At 40.0% G+C, this 21,779-nt stretch overlaps 2 protein-coding genes across 6 annotated transcripts in view; both read left to right on the top strand.

Annotated features, from left to right (window-relative positions):
- The window catches only part of RABGAP1L (RAB GTPase activating protein 1 like), a 230,863-nt gene that overhangs the window by 63,692 nt on the left and 145,392 nt on the right, over positions 1–21,779 (top strand). The gene's annotated exons all lie outside the window — the stretch shown is intronic.
- GPR52 (G protein-coupled receptor 52) lies at positions 9,178–19,787 on the top strand. 5 transcript variants are annotated; one of them, XR_002466846.2, is made up of 2 exons: positions 9,178–10,242; positions 11,991–12,044. XR_002466846.2 is itself a non-coding variant. In XM_021546024.3 (2 exons), exon 2 carries the CDS (start codon positions 11,295–11,297, stop codon positions 12,378–12,380), a length of 1,086 nt encoding a protein of 361 aa, XP_021401699.1. In that variant the 5' UTR covers positions 9,189–9,433; positions 11,103–11,294; the 3' UTR covers positions 12,381–19,787. The 5 variants fall into 5 exon arrangements, 3 of the variants coding, with proteins under 3 accessions (XP_021401699.1, XP_031361368.1, XP_031361367.1); XR_013340417.1 differs by lacking the exon at positions 11,991–12,044 and adding an exon at positions 11,103–11,197 and having other exon boundaries at positions 9,178–9,998; XM_021546024.3 differs by having other exon boundaries at positions 9,189–9,433; positions 11,103–19,787.

Here is a 21,779-nt window from a genome sequence, read left to right as displayed (position 1 = left end):
TGTGTGTCCAGCCTCAAGGATTAATACTGGGACAGGGGAAGCAAAACTACGGAAATCCATTTGAATTTTCAGTGTTAGCCTTGTTGTACAGTCATGTGTATTATTTGAATTTCCAGTGTACATCTGATTTCTTGCTACAATAAGGAATTAATTTGATTCTTCTCCATTTAGTGCAAGCAAAGAGCCTGAAAAAAACTAAATGAACAAAACCACACAAACCTGGCATCAAGGCACCAGTTTCAAAGTCAACTGCATTTAATCTTTGGATAGAAACAGTGACTCACTTGTGATCTCCTCAGTTTTCCTTTTCCTCACTATGCAAGCAAACTTGCAATAAAAATTAAAGAGGCAGGTAAATATGAAGTGTGAAACAAAGAGCTGTAGTTTTGGCCATGCTAGTTCTGCTCACTGAAAGCTCTTGTGGATTGTGGTGAGAGACTTTTCACGTGGGTCAGACAAGAATTATGAGTAGTACTGCTAGTAGCAACCTTAATTTTCAGTGCATTGAAGCCAAAATAAAAGGCACATGCTGTGTTAAAATACCAGCTTACACTGGGATCCTAGCACATGCTATGTATATGGTTTAAGTGCAAATATTTCCAGTACAAGTTACTGTTTCTAATCATAATTTCCTGAAGTATCTGTTAAATACTTTGCTTATTATTAATTAAGGCTTGTCTCAGTATGGCTTTTGGAATATTTCACGGTGCACACAGTTCTTTTAATTTTAAATTGAAGTTGTAATTTTGACAGTCTGAGAAATAATGGATAGGAGAATAGTTCTCTGAGATTGAAAATGCTTGTATAATTAGGAGCCCTGAAATGGTCATCAAGTACATATCAGAAATTTAAAGATGCAGTCATCTTCTGGTCATAGGCACCCTTCCATACATACAAAGAGACAGAACTCTGCTGCTTCAGACAGATCAATTTTGGTACTTCCTAACTTCCCAGTACTTAATTTGAAATCATTAAGCAACCTTTATCGTGGAATCCTAGAATGGTTTGGATCAAAAAGGACTTTAAATCTCCTCTTCAGCCCACTCTCTGCCATGGTGGGCAGGAACAGCTTCCACCAGCCCAGGCTGCTCCAAGCCCCATCCAGCCTGGCCTTGGACACTGCCAGGGATCCAGGGGCAGCCACAGCTTATTTTGGGATCACTGGCACATCAGATAAGTGGTAAAATGTTTGTTTTTTCCTCCTGACTGTGAGAACTTGCAATGTGTCATTTTCTACTCACCTTGAGATGCTCCCTTGCATTCCTCAGAGTTCTCTGGAATTGTACTAATTGTGTTCTCTAAAGCAGAATTCCCCCCAAAAAACCCAACCTCTATTTGTCTCTGAAGCTCTTTCTGTAAATTGAGTCATAGATGATACATTTTAAGCCAGCAGAATGCTTGATTATTCTACTTTTGACTGCCTTTAAAATTCTAGTTGCCATAACAACTTTATTTCTTTATTTTTAGCACATCAGTTGCCATAACAATAAAATATAGCTTTTTGAATGTAATCATTTTTCCCTTACTTTTTTTTTGCTTTGTTTTATAAAGAACCTTCTTGGGGGGAAAGAAAATGTGCAAAAGCTCATCCCCTGTGAGTACTTGGGTTAGAACATTAGCTGAAAAATAAGGTTTTTTTTAAATCTAGCCTTGTTCCATTTCTGTGGAATTTTTTCTGAGTATTTTCATAACTTAGGCAGAAAAATGAATGCAAATAATTTTCTTCAAATAATTTTTACTTGTGTAAAACCTTTCATTTGTAAAAAATTATTTCTCATTCTTATTTCTTTTAGTTAGTGTTAGTAGAAAACCTTAACTGTTAAGAGGGTAATTTCTAATACCTTTTTTTCAATATACATCATGTCTATAAAGTCACTGAGTTAGAGGCAATGTTTTGTTCAGCATGTTTGGGGCAGTTTGATGTGATATATCTTTAAAATATATGAACAAAGAGATTGACTTCCAGCTTCAAGTCATAATATTGAGCAGAGGGGAGAGGTTTATGTGTGAATTTAATATTGGTGAAAAAAGTTGGCCTTGAATGTAATCTATAGATTGGACTTCTCCATTTCCTGATAGTGTCCTTTCCAAAAGGATTTGTAGATATCAGTGTTGTCTTTATAACCTCTTCTTAGTTCTGATAAAGTATATATTTGATTTTGATTTTTTTTAAGAGATGGCAGATAATATCAAGTTTGGTATTTCTTCTAGAATAAATGATTTCTCAGCTCACATAACATTTTACATGTGCCAATTTCTGGCTATAAATATAAATGTCCTCATTATCTAATAAGACAAAATTTGCTAGTTATTGGAAGTTGAATGTATTTAGATGTCATCAATCTTAAAAAATAGTTATCAGATGTATGATGACTTTATAAATTTTAATTGGGTAAAAATTAACTCAGGGCTGCTGGGGGGAGGGGGAGAAGTCAGTAATTCTTGCTTTCAGTGGCATTTTCCTAACACCTCTCATTTCTGGATTCCATGTCTGTGAGTTACCCAGGAATTTATTTCCACTGTTATTGGCAAAATTTTCTCTGTAGATCATTCTCAGTAGGAAGCTATTCCTTGTCCTTTCTCATATATGGATATTGATGCAAGTGTGTTTAGATCCATGCTGGAGGAGAACAGAAGTGATACCTCTTCAGCACTTCCAGCTGGGAGGAAGATTTGGTCTAAATGAAGATGAGCTTAAAATCCATAAAAAGAAATTGTGCCACCCTTCAGGCTATAAATAGTTATCGTGCCATATCCTTCTCATGTTCCTCTTTCCTATTTCTTCACAATGTGGTAGAATAGTAATCCTGAGTAACACTTAGTTTAAAATAGTCTTAAAAATTTACTTTGCTTATTTTTAGCTTTTCTGTTCTCAAGAAGTAGTGGAATTTGGTTTACTGGGATTTGGGGTTGGTACCACCTGCTCCCCAGTAGACCCTGCACTAAAACGAACCGCAGCTCTTCAGTTCTGAACTGATTCTGCCCATACCAACAGTCGGAGCTGTGACTTCATCCCCTGAATGATCCTGATTGTTCAGTGCTTTTCTGAGCCACCTCTCATGTCCTTGAGGAAGAACTAAAAAATCTACTAAAGGAACAGTTTAGGGTGGAATGTGTCAATTCTGTAATCATCTAAACCATAAATTGTTGCTGTGACCAGGCACGTGTTTCGAGCCAGCCTGTCTGGGTTAGACTGGATGCTCTGGGAGGATGTTCTGTGATGGTTTAACCCAAGCCACATCCATGGAGAGGGGATTTGAGTCTGTTCTTGCTGTCTGAGTGAGTTTGTCACATAAGAGCTGGCACTTGCCTGAGAACTACTAGAAGAGAGTACTAAGAAGAGAGAATTAGACTGAAGTGGAACTATTCTGTGGTACATCCAGACTTTTGGTTTTGAGAGGCAGGTGTATGTGGGTTCAGTCCTCATCTTCTTAGTAGCTGCTTTTGCATGGGCCTTACAAGTTGGCTGCCTAATTAAGTCTGCAATAAATTATTCATCAGTTGAACTCATTAAATCAAAATTGCTTGCCTTTTAAAAGGTCACGCTGTAGTTTAAGAAAACTATTTGGCTTGCAGTGTGTGAAAAATTGAAGCAGGCAATCACAATGTTTGGGATTTCTTTTTTAATAGCTTTAAAATTTCTTATTCTAGCTCTGCTGAAATGGAATTACTCCTAACACTGACAGAGCTTATGCTCCTGGCAAGCAAGCTGGAATGCTTATCAACATATACTTTCTTGGTGTCCACTTGAAATATGCTTTTAGAATACCAGTATCTGTGGAATGTAATTCCTGGCTTCACACAGACAAAAGTATTAGTGAAACTACAGCTATGTCTGAATATGTCTCTAAAAGGTTTGAATGAATGCAGTACTAAAGTCTCTTATGTATTGTTTTGAAATATGAAAAATGATTCCCACAGGAAGGGAAAGGGCAATGCTACTTGCACTGTGCAGTCTGTTCTCTACATTTCAGCATTTCTTCATTTACGGTTCTCTTAATTGCTTTTGCCCTGTGAGTTAATATTTTAATTGTCCCTTGAACGATGGGAGCAGTGGAAGATAGTAAGTTGGTGCTGTTTCCTGGTATACTTTTCTTTCTTAAACTACTGCTAGTGGAAGAGCAGGTGGTTTAATGTGGCACATAAAACTGTCTAAGGGCACATGTTTAAATTTTTGCTATTTGTATACCATCTTAAGAAGTTTATCTGGTGCTCCTTATCATATATGGTCAGTCAGTAAATAGCATCCTTTTGTAGCTTATGTGCTGTTTAAAGCAAATGCTCTTTGGCTCCTGAAAAATGTTAATTGTCACCATTAACTTGGCTGCACAGCATTTCCCTGAAGTAAATTCACTTCTTGATTGATAGTTTATTGCACAGAGTTATTTCCATCGATTCAGGGGCACAAGAGTTTGGTGGTATTTGTCATCTGGATTGAGCTTGTAAAGTGGATTCAATTTGCTGTAGGACCATCAATATCATCTCAAGGGAAACTCCTCCTTAAGGAAAATGTTCTTTTATATGAAATTCAGAAAAATATTTGCTATGTATGCATCTTTGAATAGCATCCATGCCCATGGTGGGGAGGGTTAGAACAAAATGATCATTAAAATCCCTTCCAATCCAAACCATTGTGTGATGCTATGAAATATAATCCATGAGATCACAGGCAGTAATGTTTAAAAGGAGATTGTAGCAATTTACTTCAAAATCTTGCATAATATTTATTAAATTCATGAATAATATTAGGAGTAATTTGAAAGTTTCAAACTTTAGAGGCATTTGATGTAATTGTTGCTTAACAGCATGAAAAGACTGCACAATAAACTTGCAAATGTGAATGCCCATCTCTCTCTACTGATCCACATAAAATAATAATTTGCCCATTTCTTCTTGTTCTGCATCACAGCATCCTAATTACCTAACACTTGTGTGATACTGGGTAATATTTGCATCATTAGAAGCAGTGCTGGAAAAGGGCTGAGCTGTGAGTCCAGCAGAGGGTCGGGCTGAACCTGAGCCTGCCGGAGCAGCAGTAGTAAAGGGCAAAGGGATCATTAGCTCCCTTCACATCTCTTGACTTTTTAGAAGGCTGCTGTCCCCTTGCAGTCTTCTGAACTTGCCTCCACCCTTGATTCCAGATTATACCAGCCTCTTCCTTCTGCCTCACCTTTCAGAACCTACTTTGCTGCTGCCAGCAAATTCAGTTTTGCCCTAATGCAGAAAAGGCCTGTGCTGGCTTTTTTCCTGTGCCCAAGAGGTAAGAGCTCCACAAGAGCCATCTGCATTTCGGAGCTGCAGCTGTGTACCTGGTGTCTCTTGATCTTTGTTGCAGCACCAGGTACATGAGCTGTAGCATTGTAAAATGACTCATGGCATTCTTTAGGATCATAGGGTGGGAGGGAGAAGGAAAGGAACTGGTCTCTGATAGCAACATTGAAAAATGAGGTTGGCAGGTGGAGAAATGGTTTAAAAGTTTCTACAATATACTGTTTCCTTCAGAGCTGACACTTGTGGGTTTTTGCCACTGGCCCAAGTGTGTTTGGTCTCGATGAGGATGAAGACAAGCCACAGCAAGAAAAATTCTGAGCTGATGGTTGGAGTCACAGAGAGAGTGGTCAGATATTGGAACAGGGGCCCAATGAGAACTCCATCCTTGGAGATGTTCATAGCTCAGCTGAATGAGAACCCAGCACAACATGGCTTAAATTGGGTGTTGGCTCTGACTTAGAACTTTAGCTCCCCCTTTGGAGCAGGACATGGGGTCAGATGGTATCCAGGTGTAAGGGGTTTGAGAAGCCTAAGCTTGTTTTGATAAAAAAAAAATGGGTTTATTTATATATATATAGACAGTTCTTCTATCTCATCATATGCCTGCGCTGAGGTCAAAATCCCCGTGTGTTCTGTGTAAGCGCGAGCTCTCCGGCAGGTTTTAAATAGACAGCTCCAGTGGGTGGATTTGGGGAAGAGGCTTTATATTCCAAATAACAAATAGAACAGATTTCTGCTTTAAATACAGCACTAATATGACTTCATAGAGCAACTTCAAACACCAATATGATGTAGAAAGTCCTGTCTATGCACACATACACACACACAATTTTTAAGGCAACTAATGATTTTCCTTTGTTCTCTGTTACTTTTAAGCTGTACTACAAATGCAAGCCTTATAGAATAGAATTATTCTGGAGGCAGTAAAAACAAAACCAAGGTATCCATAAGATACATGTAAAAGTAAATACCAGAGGTAGTTAAGATTAAAAATAAAGCAAGCTGAAAGAAGCACCTTTAGGCTTAGGAGAAAGTATATAAAAGAAAAAAATGCTGTAAAATAACAAAAAAACCCCAGGATTTAGGCAGAAAAATAGAAGTTGATGAGCTGGTATGTATATCAACACTGTCATTCAGGTCTGCATCTAAATAAATAACTGCTATGTTCCTCATCCCACACTCAGCTGGACCTCCTTGCTCTCATCAATGCCTTTCAGAAAGATTTTACAGAAACGATTGCTGTCCATTTAATCCAGCTGACCATCCAATAATTTAACAAGGGAAGACTTCAAACTAGAAATGAGTGGTGTGATTGAGATGCTGCTTTGTGCACTGCAGGGGTTGCTTCTATCAGTCCTGTTTCCTTACAACAAAGGATTTAGCAAACAAATACTGCTATTCCTTTTCAAACATAATGACTAATAGATTGTTTTCTTGCTTAGAGCTTCTAAATCTCCTTCCATATGGACTTTTTCTGTCTGAGAAGCTTTATCTGGTTTCCTTCCAGGGTCCCACATCACCACTGCTTTCACAGCCTTGCTTTGCATATACAAAGCTCATGCTCCTACCACATCCCCTCTGTTTTCAGCAGGATCACATGGTGTGAGCCTTCTGTTTTGTATGGTGATTTGTATTGTTTTTAGCATAATTTATAAAGAAGGTGAGGAATTGCTCCTTCTGTTGGGCTTGAAGAGTGCTCAATCCACCAGCTGGATATAACCAGCTGTGGGAACATGGGCACCATGTAGGTTGCTGCCTTGGTGACAGTAAGGCAATTTTTCCAGTAGAACTTTTCTCTTCCTCACTTCCTTCTCTTAAAACACAAATTAGAAAAAAAATCCTGAAGCAGGTTTTGTTTAAAACTGCCAGAGGCCCAAATGTGCTCCTAATCTCCAAATAAAAAAAAACTTTTCTCATACAGCTTTTAATGTACTGTCTCTGATACAACTTTCTGGTATTGCTACATTTTGTAAAATTCTCTGTAACTGTGTAGTTTCCTCAGGACTAGTTGATTTCTGATTACTTTTCACTTGCCCCAAAATATACATAAAACAGTACAACTTGGTGCTGTTAGCATGGCGCAGTTTACAGTGAGTGGCTGAGGTGATAAAGCCACTGGCAGCTTGCAGCATGACTGGTTTTTTGGTAGTGAAGCAAGACTGCTCATATTCCTAAAGAAGTCAAACTTCCCTGATTTTGAACCACTTTGTCCCTTTAGTTAAAATTTCTTTAGAGGACACCTTTTACCTGCGTCTAGAACCAGCCAGCAGAGGCTGCCATTGATTTTCCTGTTACCTGCTCAGCAGAGCCTGGACTTCTCCTAGCAGACCTGAAACATTTGGCTGCCAGGAGTGCTTGTTCTCCGAGCTGGGCACACACAGCAGGCACCAGCTGGGGCTGACCCGAGACCAAGGTGGCTGAATGGTTACTGTGACTTTTGGAAGCTTCAGTAGTTACCAGTCCTTAAATCTGTGCAGAGCAGGATGTACCGAGTACATAGTTCCTGTGATCTGCTTTGTCAGGCTGTACCTTTGCTTATCTCATGCCCCCTGTGTGCCCTTGGGGGTCCCTAATGTCCATTTTAAGGTGTTTGGGCTGTTTATATCCCTGGTGCCAACCATGATCTGCCCCAGAGAGAAGTGTTGGTCACTGCCATGCCTATGCACGCTGTTTGTTCTCCTCCTCCCCCACAGGAGGAGTGGGAAGAGGAGGAATAAAAATTGCTCCCTATTGTTCTGCTCTGGTATGGATAACTGGGGCTTAAAGCTGTGCTCAGGGTCTAAATTTAGTCATTGTCTGTTGTTATAGCCATTTACCATTCTGAGGTATCGGAGATAGTTTAATTTTTTCTTAAATCCTCTGATAGAGGACTTTGGAATGATCACATGCCCTTGCTGCAAACCACTCTTACACTGCTGCAGTTTGTGCTGCTTCACGTTGCTACAGACTTGTCATTCAGACTTGGACATTTGCTCCAGGCAATACTCGAAATACAAGATGTTAACTCAGGAGCAGCTTATTAAAATTTTGCCTTTGGTTTGCCATGGAGCTAGAAGGACTTAAATCACTGTAGTTGCTAATGACTTGGTTGGTTAAAGCCTCCCAAGACATGTCTTCTGCTGGTTAATAGCCCAAATGCTGTTCTGTGGTTGGTGTTTTGGTATCTAAATTTGCTGTTTCAGTGTCTAAGGATGCATGGAGTGTCTGTAAAATAACTTTGATGTTTGTACTTCTGTGACTGGATTTATTTTTAGGAAGCATGAAGTAACCAAAAGTTTTGAGTTCTTAATCAGGGAATAGCTGCATCTGTTTGCAGGAGTAGAGCTGAGTTAATTGGCTCATTTAGGAAAATAATGTGTTGCAAGTATTTGTATTTAAACTGATATTGAAGCTATTGAGGTACTGGCAATACTGGAATAGTATCAAAAATCGGTACAGATGAGTTTTGTAGCATAGTTTGGAAGTAATTAATTTGGGATGTAATTAAAAAGGGGACTATAATTCTGCCTTTTAAGGAAGACTAAAAAATTTGTGTGGCACCGCAGCAGCTATTTTACCAAGCTAAACCTCAGCAGGTGATCCTTGAAAGGTGAGCGCACAATTAATACCGTGGGATGATTCTTTTAAATAACGCGTTTTAGCAAACAGTTTCAGTGGGGCGATGACAGTAGTTTATTAGGTTATGTCTGGATGATGCACGCACATCTCTCTAGGAGCGATGTGCTGGCTTCCTCCTGAGGCAGCCGGAGCGCAGCGGCCGCGGGTGCCCGGCTCGGTGGCCCCGGGGCCGCTGCCGGGGCCGCTGCCGGGGCCGCTGCCGGGGCCGCTGCCGGGGCCGCTGCCGGGGCCGCTCCCGGGGCCGCTCCCGGGGCCGCTCCCGGGGCCGCTCCCGGGGCCGCTCCCGGGGCCGCTCCCGGGGCCGCTGCCGGGGCGTTGGACGGGCCGGGAGCAGGGGAGCGGCCGCAGCGCTCCAGCGCCCCGCGGGCTGCGGCGGGGAGGAGGAGGAGGAGGAGGAGGAGGAGGAGGAGCAGCGGGCTCAGGTGCAGGCAATCATCGCACGGGGGGAGCAGGGAGGCAGCGGCAGCCGCTCCAGCCGCACCGCGGTAACAGGACTGACTCCCTGGCAAGTATTGGACATAGCGGCTGCTGAGGATGCGCGTAGGTGAGAAAGCTTCTCTATTGCTTTAGCAGGGAATTGGAGAAACGAGTGGTTTTATACGTGCTCTGTTGCTTATAGACAAAGGGAGCAAACAGGCGGAAATATTCGGGGATGTTATAAAATCTGAAAGGACTTTTCTGTACAGCGTGGCGGTGCACGACAGGAAATTAACTCCAAAAAGAATGCTTTCTCTCAAAGTGCTGCGACAGAATTGAACATTTGGCTTTTCTAGTATCTGAAATTCCTCCTGAAGACACGGCAAGGACTATCAGAAACCTCAGAGAGATCCTGGTACTTTTAAAGAGACTTAAAGCAAATGCCAGCTGAATGACCTTGGAGATGATTTTATATGGATTCATTAATTTTCACTGCTGGTCTTCTAGTCTCAGGAACTCTAGGATTAATGATGGTTTTAACGCTTTAGGGACCTTTCAAAAAACAAGATTGTATACATTTAATTACCTGCCTAATGATTCCTGAACTAATCAAGCATTTACTTAAAACTGAACACAGAAGATGCTTTCTTTCAACGTTTTCTCTCTCCATAGCTGTGAATAAAATGAACAAGGTAATGTCCTGCAAGTACAAGAACAATTTTTTAAAGCAACTATTTATTATGCAGATTATCTAATAAATTCAGAAACCTTAAACCCCTGAGAAGATGAAGCTGAGCAACAGAATAATGGACTAGTAAACAATGGCAGCTTTTCTAGTCAAATCAGCATTTCATTAGCTTCCCAGCAGAATGCAGATGGAAGTTTCTGAGCTCGTTCTGTGGGGTTTTGTGAAATGATTCAGTTGTTGCTACAGAGGTGAGCAATATCATGGATATACCTATGAACTCCTGGGTACTGATCCACTGTAGTAGATATGGCAGAGTTTCTAAAGATGATTCTTTTAAATTGCCATTGCTGAAATTAAATTCAAGAGGATTTATTTTGTCTATGGGGACACACTGAATTATGATTCTGGCATTCATAATTATAATGGACTATAACTGTTTAAAGGAACTGTAAATATTGACACGAGTCTCCAAAATTTATTTTTAAATTATTTTCATTTTTAAATGAATAGACATGATCTTCCTCATTGTATGCGAGATGTATGCTTTCTTTCTTGGGAGCCAAAGGACAAATCTCCTTCATCCCCCACCTGTCTCCCCCTAAATAAAATTCATTGTTCATACACAAATAGTGGTGAGTCTATTGGAATTAACCTTGACAAAAATGTTTACCTTTCCAATGAATAGCATGGATAAGATGGAGTACCATCTTTAGAATTGAACAAGAAAAGACAGCATTAGAGGATGAACTTTTTCCTCTAATCTCCAGTCTGTGATTTAAACTAAGACATAAAGATTATCTCCAGTAACTGCCTGGTCCAGGAAACCTGAGCTGTACTGAGGTTCCTCCTTCCCTTCCTCTCCCTCTCCCCAGTATATTCCAAAGTAAAGGACTTTCTCAGGAAAATAATTCAGAGATTTCCCTCCCCTCCTTCCCTGGTAAATGAATGTGTCTCTTTTGTCAGTTTTTATTTCTGTTTGTTTTAGAAGTGCCTTGTGTTTGCTAAAGATGGGTCAAGAGCACTGGAGGAGCTGATCAGTGGCCTTTCTCTTTCTGGCTTTTGTTTTTCTTTTCTTTCTCTCTTTCTTTCTTTCGTTCTTTCCTTAAAGCCAAGGTGTGCCAGAGGTGATGCACTGATGCTGAGGAGGCATCAACAGCTATGGGACTCTAATCCTCTCCCATGTAAGCACTGGCAGTGTCTGCAAAGAGAGACCGTGAGGCGCTGAAGCAGAGTTTAGCTGCTGTTCAGCAGGTCACCTGCTCACTAAGGCTCAGATTGCACTGTTCCCTAAGCACAAAACATGAACCAGTCCCGATGGATTGAATGGAGGACTCTGAATATGAGCAGTAGTGTTATGAACATATCTGAGCACCTCTCCTGCCCTCTTGGATTTGGTCACTACAATGCAGTTGACATCTGTATCCTTGAGACAGTCGTTATTGTCTTGCTAACGTTTTTAATTATTGCGGGTAACTTAACTGTGATATTTGTTTTCCACTGTGCTCCACTCCTGCATCATTACACCACCAGCTGTTTTATTCAGACCATGGCCTATGCTGATCTTTTTGTCGGAGTCAGCTGCTTGGTTCCTACTTTGTCACTGCTCCACTACTCAACAGGTGTCCACGAGTCCTTGACTTGTCAAGTTTTTGGATACATCATCTCTGTGCTCAAAAGCGTATCTATGGCATGTCTTGCTTGCATCAGTGTGGATCGCTATCTCGCTATAACAAAGCCTCTCTCCTATAACCAACTGGTCACACCTTGTCGCTTGAGAATCTGCATCAGTCTGATCTGGATATACTCTTGCCTGATCTTTTTGCCTTCTTTTTTCGGTTGGGGAAAACCTGGTTACCATGGAGATATTTTTGAATGGTGTGCTACCTCCTGGCTAACTAATGCCTACTTTACTGGCTTTATTGTGTGCTTACTATACGCTCCTGCTGCCTTTGTCATATGTTTCACCTATTTCCACATCTTTAAAATTTGCCGGCAGCACACCAAAGAGATCAGTGATCGGAGAGCTCGATTTCCCAACCACGAAGGGGATGCTGCTGGGGAGGCTGGGCACAGCCCCGACCGCCGCTATGCCACGGTTCTGTTCCGGATAACCAGCGTGTTCTACGTGCTCTGGCTCCCTTATATCATATACTTTCTGCTGGAAAGCTCTAGGGTGTTGGAAAACCCAGCACTCTCCTTCTTAACTACGTGGCTTGCTATAAGCAATAGTTTCTGCAACTGTGTGATATATAGCCTCTCCAACAGCGTTTTCAGGCTGGGACTACGGAGACTGTCAGAGACAATATGTTCATCTTGTGTGTGTTCAAAAGACAGGGATGTACGGGACCCTAAGCCAAGAAAACGGGCTAATTCCTGCTCCATTTAAAGAAAACTGGTGCATGTAATCAAATGCTGAGTTTTGATAATATTTGTGGTATCTGGAAACTTGCCAGAGGGAAATGTTTACTCGAACAGCTTGCTGTGGAGTTAGAGTGAATTTAAAAGGGATCCTGGAAAAAAGCAAAGGCAGCTGTAAGAAGGGCCACTGAACTCCTGTGAAATTTTCAGGAGAGTAATTCAACAGAGGTGATGAAGAAAGTCAGAACAAAAAATCTTCTGAAGGGCATGAAGTAACTAGCACATCAGAGGAGGTTCCTCATAAAACAAATTAGTTACTATCTTACATTTTCCCCTGGTAGACAAGTTGTCTTTGTCAGAGTATACTGTAGCCTTCAGATTTTTAATGCATTTAAGAGGAAGCAATCAACACCACAGTATGCAGCTATCTGTAAATTATATACTTGAGGACTGTAGTAAATACTGCAGGTAATAATCAGCTCTATCTTTGCTCACATATTGTACAATTTTCAGTTGTACAGAAAATCTGCAGTGCATAAACCCTACCCTGGGCACGATGCTGTGGGATAAACTGGCACCTTGTGGTACAACTTGCACAGAAGCTCTCCCTCTCGTTTCCCCTTTTTTCCCATGCTGTGCATCCCTCTATTCCATTGTATGCACGTGGGTGAGTTTGAGGGCACCTGTGAGGTTACCTGGGTTCCAAACCATTCTTTCTGCAGGAAGCAGTGGCCCTCCCTGGCTGGCTGCAGCTGCCCATGTACAATGATTTCTCCAGTCTCCTGGAGACTGACCCATTTCAATCAGCACACAGTGTTAATATCATGTCCATTAGGGTGTACTGAAGTTTTTCCTTACTGCTTCCACAGGTGCTCCTAATGCAGATATGATAGTGGCACACAGAAGTGTGCAGCACTACTTAGAAAATTAAAAATAACTGACCCTTTTCTTTGGGAAGTCTAAAGAGCTTACTGTTGTAGCTGTCAGTCTGTTGTGTGAACCTCACTTGCACATACTGTATTTTTTTAAGAGAAAACGTAAATTGTGGTCTGTGCCTAATGTTTTTCATAGCACATGGAGTAGGTCAATGCTACAGGATCAAAAAATTTACACTTGCTTTAGGAGAAATACTTCTGTGCAGCTCTTTGTTAGACAAGTGCTCTCAGAGGAGGTAAACAAGACAATTTGGTATTAAATACAGGCCAAAAGCTTTGGTATGTCCTTTTGTACTGAACTGACTTTCAAGTGCACTGATGAAATCTTTTTGATTTTGCAAGGGCACACATAAGGTTTGTGTAATAAATTGCCAGGGGTTCAGATGCATGCCAGTCAATACAATATTTAAATTATAACTTTGAACCAAATGTAATTTCCTTAGATGGTTATTGGCTTTTAAAAAAAGGCCCAATTATTGATTGTTGGTGCCTTTTAACACTGCACTATTACTCCTTCTTTCACCAAAACGCGTATGTAAAGATTGTGCCTATTACTTTTTGTAATGAAAGCTGACCACGTGTGCACACTTGTGGTTTACTCTAGAGCTCCCTTAATTCTGTATTCCTTGTTCTGTTGAGGTGGTTCTGAACCCCTATACATTTTTTTTTAAGCCTGTAAGAAAGTTGAAACAATGGAATAAAGTAGTATTATGTCAATAAAATTCAGCCTTGGCGTTAGTTCCCTGATATTCCCTCTGTTCCCTGGGAAAGTCCTTTTGGGTTAGGACTCGAGTGAACAATTTCAAATCCAAATTTCAGAGCTGCTTTCTTATGTCTAAAATGTTCATATTCTGGTTCCTGGCATTGCACGTCTTCAAAGTAGATTAAAACATGGCTTGAAACATTCCTCGAGCTGAGCTGTTGCTGACACCCAACTCTCACAGACATTAGGGAAAAATTAGTATCCTTTGCATGGATCTTGTAATGCTCCATGTCTCCAGGAATGTATTTGCTGCCTTCTTTTGACAAGTTCATGTTTATTTCAAGAGGCTCTTTTGGCTCACTGCTGCTCTGTATGGTTGTGTAACCCCAACTCTTCGTACAAACATGACTTGGATTCATTTCGTTTTGTCATTTGTTTATCATTTTTTCCCTGCTGAATAGGCCCTTAGCAAGCAAGGCTTAGACAAGGAGCAATGAAATATCTTGTTTCTCACATTTCACAGGGCTGGTTTCTTACTAGTAAAGTCACGTTATATCTGTGCTCCAGAGCTGGCCACTCAAAGCTTCTGATTTTCATTAGCCTTTCTGGTTTCTGTGGGACCTTCTGGAATCCAAGAAAAGTTCTAGCAGGTGCTTAAAGTCAAACTGACATTTACTGAACTCAGGCTGTGGGTAGCAGATGTGTTGTGGCTGTGGTGCTGTAACTCCAGATGTGTCAAACACCTGAGCAAACTCATTTGGCTCAGTTGTGGCTCAGTTGAACCCTGTTAGTGTGACCTCAGCAAGTGCAGTTTATTTACAGCCACTTGAAGTTTTATTGCCTGAAAATGGTGGGGCAGGGGTAGGGCTTGGCCTCAGCGGCTGCACCTCAAAGTTTGCTCACCCTGAGGGGCACTGTCAGCAATGTGTTCCTCTTTGCCATCATGTTTAGTATGTGGATTTATTGGGTGGAATTAGATTTCCATTTTCCTCAGGCTGTGCTTGGAGGGAGAGAAGCTAAGAGAAATCCAATACCCTGGAACCAACTTGTAGGTTCCAAGGTTCTTCACCTCCTTTTTAAAGTTTTTTGGTTTATTGAACACTGGCTTCATGTTGTCGGTGTAGGAACACTAATTTGCTTCCCTGGACTCTGAATTTCAGCTGCTGTAAAGTCACATCTCACCCCATTCTCTATAAGTCTCCTGGAATCTGTCAAGCAAAACATCCTCAGCAAATTTAAGTATTGCTTTTCTTCTTTGTTTCCCAGGTGACAGGATTTGACCTGGTCAGTGACATGAATCTTTAAATTTAGTATGTGTGTTTCATTTTATGGAAGTGTTTTCTAAACTCATGATTTAAAATTTTTATTTGAGGGACGTTTTGTTACTGTTTACTAATACTGTCTGAGGATTCCAGCTGGTGCTGAATTCTCTTCCAGAATTAGAAGGCTGGGCATTTTAATGGATTTAAAAAGTCATAGAAAATCCAGTCACCAATCTTTCACTTTTGATTTTTGTTCTGTCATTATATAAAGTTGCATATATACCTGATTAAATAATGTTACTTTTAAAGCTGGCTTCCGCTTTCATGTGCCTGAAGATCTTTATGATTTATGAAATACCTGGTAAATAGGAGACCAGACACTGGCAAGAGAAGTTGATGTGAAAAAAACCATTGTTGATACTACAGGTAATAAAAAGGAAACAGATCTAAAATACTAAACAAAAAAAAAAATAAAGCTATATGCTTGATAGATAAGCAAAGCAGATATACATATATGTACACATAGATATATATGTGTGTGTATATATATGTATATATATACACACAATAAACTCCTTTAGGCAGGTAGATTATGTTTTGCTTTTACATTTCTCTGGAATACTTATATTTGCAGCATACCAGGGGCAATGTCAAGGTCAATTACCTTACCATTTTTGGAACCTCATGTCTGCAGCCTAAGGAAAAGTCCAAAAAACTGTGTAATGGCAGCAAAAAAAAAACTACCAGAGAAGTATTTTTTCTTCACCACATTCTGTGTGCTCCCTTATTTTCTGGCTAAGTACATTTTTTCTTTAAGTGCTATTCTTTAACAGGAAAGAGAACTGTAGTGATGAAAAACACACATTGCTATCTTCTAAGGTTTACTTATTGTCTCATAGTAAGATATTCTTCCGTTTCTGCTTAAGAATCCATTTTGTAATTGTACTTGCTAAAGCATGAAGTACTATGCAAGTTTTATTTTTGTGCAGTCTTTGTGCTTCCTCTGTTGAAAAGTTGGGAAAATTTGCTTTATTGACCTGCCTTTCACAGGTAGTTTAGTAAGACCTTTTAAAAATAATGGGTTTATTGGTTTTATAATTAATTTTCATTCATTAGTGTTTGGCAATGAAATATCCTTGAGTACACTTAGTTTTACACTCGGCAAAAGCAGTAAAATGTCCTTTTATGGGTAAATGAACTTAGCAGTCAATATTAGAAATCGAGATTTAACGATGAGTTATTTCAATAGCTATTTTATTTCAACGTGGAGCTGTTTTACCTTTCCATATTACAGTTGTAGCTAACAAGATAAATATACAGATTCTTTCTTTTTGAAAGTTGGTGTTGGGAATCTGTATCTCTGAGCTGTTCCCAGGGTGGGAGTGTCCCTTTATTTATCCCTTTCTTTAGCAGCCTTCCAGCTCAGTTGCAGCACGCTGGGCAGCACCAGGGTCCTGGAGCTGAGTGTGCCAGGGAGCAGTGCCAGGGTTTCTGCAGGCTGGTGTTGCTGTGGGGGAGGAATGTCACTGAAGGTGGCAGTGGCCTCCCCAGCCATCCACCAGGACCAGCTGATTTGCAGATCTTTCACTTTTACTGTCCCTGTCACCAAAAGGAGGAGTTTAAGCCATTGACTTCATCCCTTCTCCCTGTTCCCTCTGGCTCTTTTTCTTATGGATAGAACGATGCATCTTCCCCCTGAAGAGCTGAATTTGGTTGATTTCTTTGGGTATTTTTCTCTGAAAATATTCATGTATGTCATTTGAGTGGCCAAACCAAACACTGGTTTGTTAACCAATTAATTAACATATCTTTCAAAAAATGGCAGCATCACTGAGGTGGTGCTTTCCTGTCATTTGCAGCGTTGCCTGGAACATTGCTTAAAGGAAGCACTTCCCAAAGATTATATGTCTTTTGCTAAACCAAATACAGACTTCAAGTAAACCTGATTTCCCCCCTCATTTTACATAGACATATACAATTTTTTTCTAATTACGTACTGACTTTATACCTAGATCTCAGCATTTTTAGCCAAAGCCTATGCCATTATTGTTGATGGCATGAAAGCACTGTAGAAGGGTATTTAAGAGGAGCTTCCTACACACGGATTTTTCTAGTCATTCTGTAAAGAAATTATTCCTTTCCCTATCCCTTGTCCCCAGGACAATCCCCTGAGCTCCATGAGCTGTAAGTGCTAAAGGAGTAGGATGTGAATGGAGAAGAAGCTGTTAATGGCTCCATGCCCCAGCACAGCTCTGGGAAAATACTGAAAACCCCTCATTTTTGCATCCGTAATTTCTTTAGACTCCTCCTTTTTGCAAGTACTGTGAAAGGTAGGATGAATATAATGAATCTTAGTGTTTTCAGCTGCACTGATGGGTGGCCAGGAGAAGTAATTTCAGGCAATAAAATCTTTGGGACTTTATCCCAGTCTTACACTGCCTGCTGCCAGCCTCAACCCTCTGGAGCAGACTGTGACAGCAGGGCTGCAGGGTTTCATTTTAACTGCTGTGTTAAAATGAGAAAAAAAAAAGGTGACTGGGAGCAAAATGAAACTTTTCTAAGTGCAGTGATTACCAGGGAAAAGTTTGTTTTTTTTTTTTCCTGTGCAATGTTCATCCCTGCCTCAAAGCTCACAATCTAAAACTGACAGCTGGCAGTGTTGGAAAAAGAGACAAACACCAAGCTTTTGAGAAGGGGAAGCTCAGAGATGTCAGTGTCATTATCTGAGGGCACTTCTGCACTTGACAGCATTGTTCTTTGTTATCTTTAAATGAAATGTCTTTTTTTTTTCCTTCTTCTAGATATTATTTCAGTAAGCACAAATTCTTCTCATCATGGAAAAAATCTATTTTATGAGATATTTAAATGAGGGACGGGGTAGTAGTTTGGGCAAGTATAACAGAGGATCCCAAGTTACTTGTGAAAATATGTTCTACTTCAAATTTCATACACTTTAGGCAGTAACATCTTCAAATACCTGTCCCAGGTAAGGCTTTCCAGTCCTTGTATCATCTCTCCAGTGTTGTTTATGCTTGTGCAGATATTATTGAGAAGTCCTTGCTCTTGTGGAGCAGCTAAATTTTGAATTGTAAATGGACAAATGCTGTTTTCTGTGATAGATTTGTTCTGCTTTAGGAAAGACACTGGGTAAACCTCCTTGTATCTTGGCTGTTTGGGGTCATTTGCAGCTCTGCACAAACCCATTTTTGGGTACTGTGTGTGGGGCTGAACTTATGCATGTGCCTGTCATCCTCTACAGAATGGGGTGAGAGACAGCTGGAGGCAATAATGCTTTAAACTGCCTCAGCAAGACTTTTTCAGAGCTGTGGTTATCAGAGTTTTTAACAGTAACAAAATTAGTTGTAATTAAAAAAATATCTATATGCTGTGAATAATGAGTTGTTACCAGGTCAAGAACAGAGTAGTCTGGTTTTCTTCTCTGCCCTCAACATGCCAAAAAGATCTTCATATTAGGATTTTATTATAATCAGCAGATTTTTCAGGCACTGCAATTTTTATAGGGAATTTTAATGCAGCTGCATGTACAAAAAGATTGTAAATGGTCATATAATAGCAAGGTTTCAGTGGCTGCTTTTCCTGCATGTCAGGGGCTTTGGGGACCACTTTGTGGCTCAAATTAGATAAGTTCTAAGTGTGTGCTGAAATTACCAAAGCCAAGATGGTAAACACAGGCTGTAAATGCAAGATGTTGATCCAAAACTACTTTCCCTGTAATACTGGATATTTGATATTGTCCAGGCAATTATATCATGTTGCCTTACAGAAAAGAAAGAAATCTAACACATGTGAGCAGAACTACATGCTCTCCTAATGAAATTATGTTCAAGATTTTTGATTTTTCAACTCAGGATTCACACATTTTCTGTGACCTCTTTCTTTGGGAGTTTCTAACCAATTCATTATTTCTATTTTCTAGCTGTGCTTAATTTGATCTCTGGCTTTTGGGTTTCTGAAGTTCAATTTTAAATTTGAGTTTTCAATCCAGTTTTGCTGGTTTGTAGCTGTGTTCTTCACTTGACTCCTGTAAAAACTTTATGGAGTATTGGAAAGGTCATGTCCTTGAAGGGGGCTGCATCCAGTCTGAAATGTACTCAGGCTGCTTTTCATTGTGTCTGAAAGGAGGTTTGCTGTTCCCCCAATTTCAGTGTCCTGGCAAGAGCATCAGTGACAGATAAGTTCTCTAACATCCTCTGTTGGGCTGGAACATTTGCCTCTGATTTTGTTTGTAAATGTTGCTAACTAAAGAAACTATTTTGGTGGTGAATCAGTGTTTTGGATGGGGTTTATGGAGATAATTTATCTCTCTGTTGTATTTCCTCTGGTTCTAATGGTGGAACAGGAAGGTTATCACTTAAATGCTGCTGGAAGTTCTGTCCACTTCCCCACCTGTTTTTGGGAAAAGTATGTCTGTGGTGGTTGGTCATAGATACAATTGGACTTCAGTGATCATCTTATTTTATGAAATTTGTTGCATTAGAAATGCCTGTAATTTGAAAATAAAAATCATAACAAAGTGCTCTTGTAATAATGGTATTAATTTTGTTTAAAAATAAATTATACCAAGATGAAAATTCTTTACAATGGTATAGGGACATTTGAAATGTGTTTTATGTGAGGAATACCTGCTGGTATTTTGTTTTGATTTCTTGGGGGAGATAAAATGTAAATATTAGTTCTGAAGAAAAATAGGTCTTGGCTTTTCATACAATGATAAAATGAATTGAATCTGCTTTCTGTGAGGCAGTTTTGGGTTTCTGTACATCACCTTGTAGAGATGGTTTAAGGAGCCATGTCTTACCAAAAAGTGTTGAGATATTAGTAATTATAAAAATAATAATAAGATTACTGGAAATCATCTCTACCATCACCATGCTGTGCCTAGATCTTGAATCCCAGCTGTAACTAGTCCATGGTAGCACAGCTGGAAGGAATTCTTAGGAATTGCAAAGGGAGAGTTAGAGTCTCTAGGAATTTCCATCTTAGAAAAGAGGATTAAGATACAGGGGAGTTTGAGAAATCTGTGAGGTTGGGACTGTCCTGGGGGGGAACTGGGTGTAATTACCCACTGTTTAAAAAAAAAAAACAAAATTATAACCAGGAAAAAAAAAAAAAAAAAAAAAAAAAAAAGCAGATATCACTATGAAAATTAACTCTGTGTTTAGTGAATCATGGGATACATTGACCAAAAACTCTCTGGGTGGTAAAATATGAAGTGGGTTAAAAATTCCAGAGGGTTTAGGGAGGGGTGTGTCTTTGTATGTGTGTATGTAAGGTGGCAGTGAGGAAAGTGTCACTATCATCAGCTGTCTCCATCTTTTCTTGCCACAGAAGTAAAATCCCTTTTGGAAAAGCCCCAGGAAAGCAGTTATGAAGGGGACGTTATTGCTACTTCAGAGATCAAGTATTTAGGGATATACTTGAAAAAAAAATTATAGTAGGTTAGAGCTAAGCTATTTTACAGGCAGTCGTAGCAGAAAGTGCTTTTTGACCCTGTGTAAATAGCAGAACTTTTTAGGAGCCAAAGGGATGCTGCCCCAGCAGGGTTGCTGACTCTCCATGGGGTAAGTCGAGTGCCCCAACCCAGGCTGCAGCTGGTTCAGCAGAAGTCCAGCAAGTCCTGCCCTTCAGCCTCTGGAAACTTGTACCAAACCTGCAGGAAGAAGAAAAGGCAGGGACTGCTATGTTGTGTTTAAGTAGGAATAAAAAAATCCTTGGTAAAATCTCTTTGCCCTGACAGCCCGTTGTGGCTGACGACACATAAGTTTACAGTTCCCAACAACTAACTGGTATTTTCTCAATTATTCCTGCAGTCCCCAAAGTTAATAATGAAGAACAGCTAAGTTGAGGCAAATACCCTAATGAGCCATGATGAGGATCCAGTCCAACAACATTGTCCCACTCCTCATCAGCAGAATGTTATCTGTTTTCTGAAATGATGTGTTATCTATCGAGAAATAAAAGCAGAACTCAAACTAGATCTGGAAAGAACTGTCACTTTTGTATTTATAGAATTGGAAACAGCTCTGCCTGTCAGCAAATCTCCTAAACTATATATCCTTGCTAGTTTTTTAGAGAGGAAGGCTGTTCCATCTTACTCTTTCATTTCAAAATTGATCAGTTAACATAGGTTTGCCCCAATGACATTTTCTCATTTCCTTTTAAAGTCAGTATTGATAGTTATGTTCTGTGAATAAAATGTGATTTTTTTTTTTTTTTTAAGGTGCATTCTTGGTCTTATCCTTTGCTAAATTTGAGTGCCTAAATCATGAAGTGGAGTCTCTCTGCTCCAATTTGTTTTCCTGTTTTGCAGCTCCATGTACTCCTGCACCTTCAGGCTAGGTTGAATTACTCTTCTTCATGTTGTGGAAAAGCTGGGAAAATGTCAGGCAAAATTTCAGTTTTGGACGTCAGTGTTTAAGTTATTTTCATGACTGAGTTTGTCTTTTTCATTTTCATAGAATGCAATTTCTCATCGTGCTTGCAGAATCCATCAAGGTCATGAGTAT

This window comes from Lonchura striata, chromosome 9 (assembly GCF_046129695.1).
Source record: "Lonchura striata isolate bLonStr1 chromosome 9, bLonStr1.mat, whole genome shotgun sequence".
NCBI classification, from domain to species: domain Eukaryota; kingdom Metazoa; phylum Chordata; class Aves; order Passeriformes; family Estrildidae; genus Lonchura; species Lonchura striata.
Note: the sequence above shows the minus strand (reverse complement) of the source record. Positions and strands in the feature narration are given on the sequence as shown.

What these genes read in the sequence shown, in the direction of transcription:
- GPR52 (XM_021546024.3), top strand. Translation starts at nt 11,295, where the DNA reads ATGAACCAGTCCCGATGGATTGAATGGAGGACTCTGAATATGAGCAGT.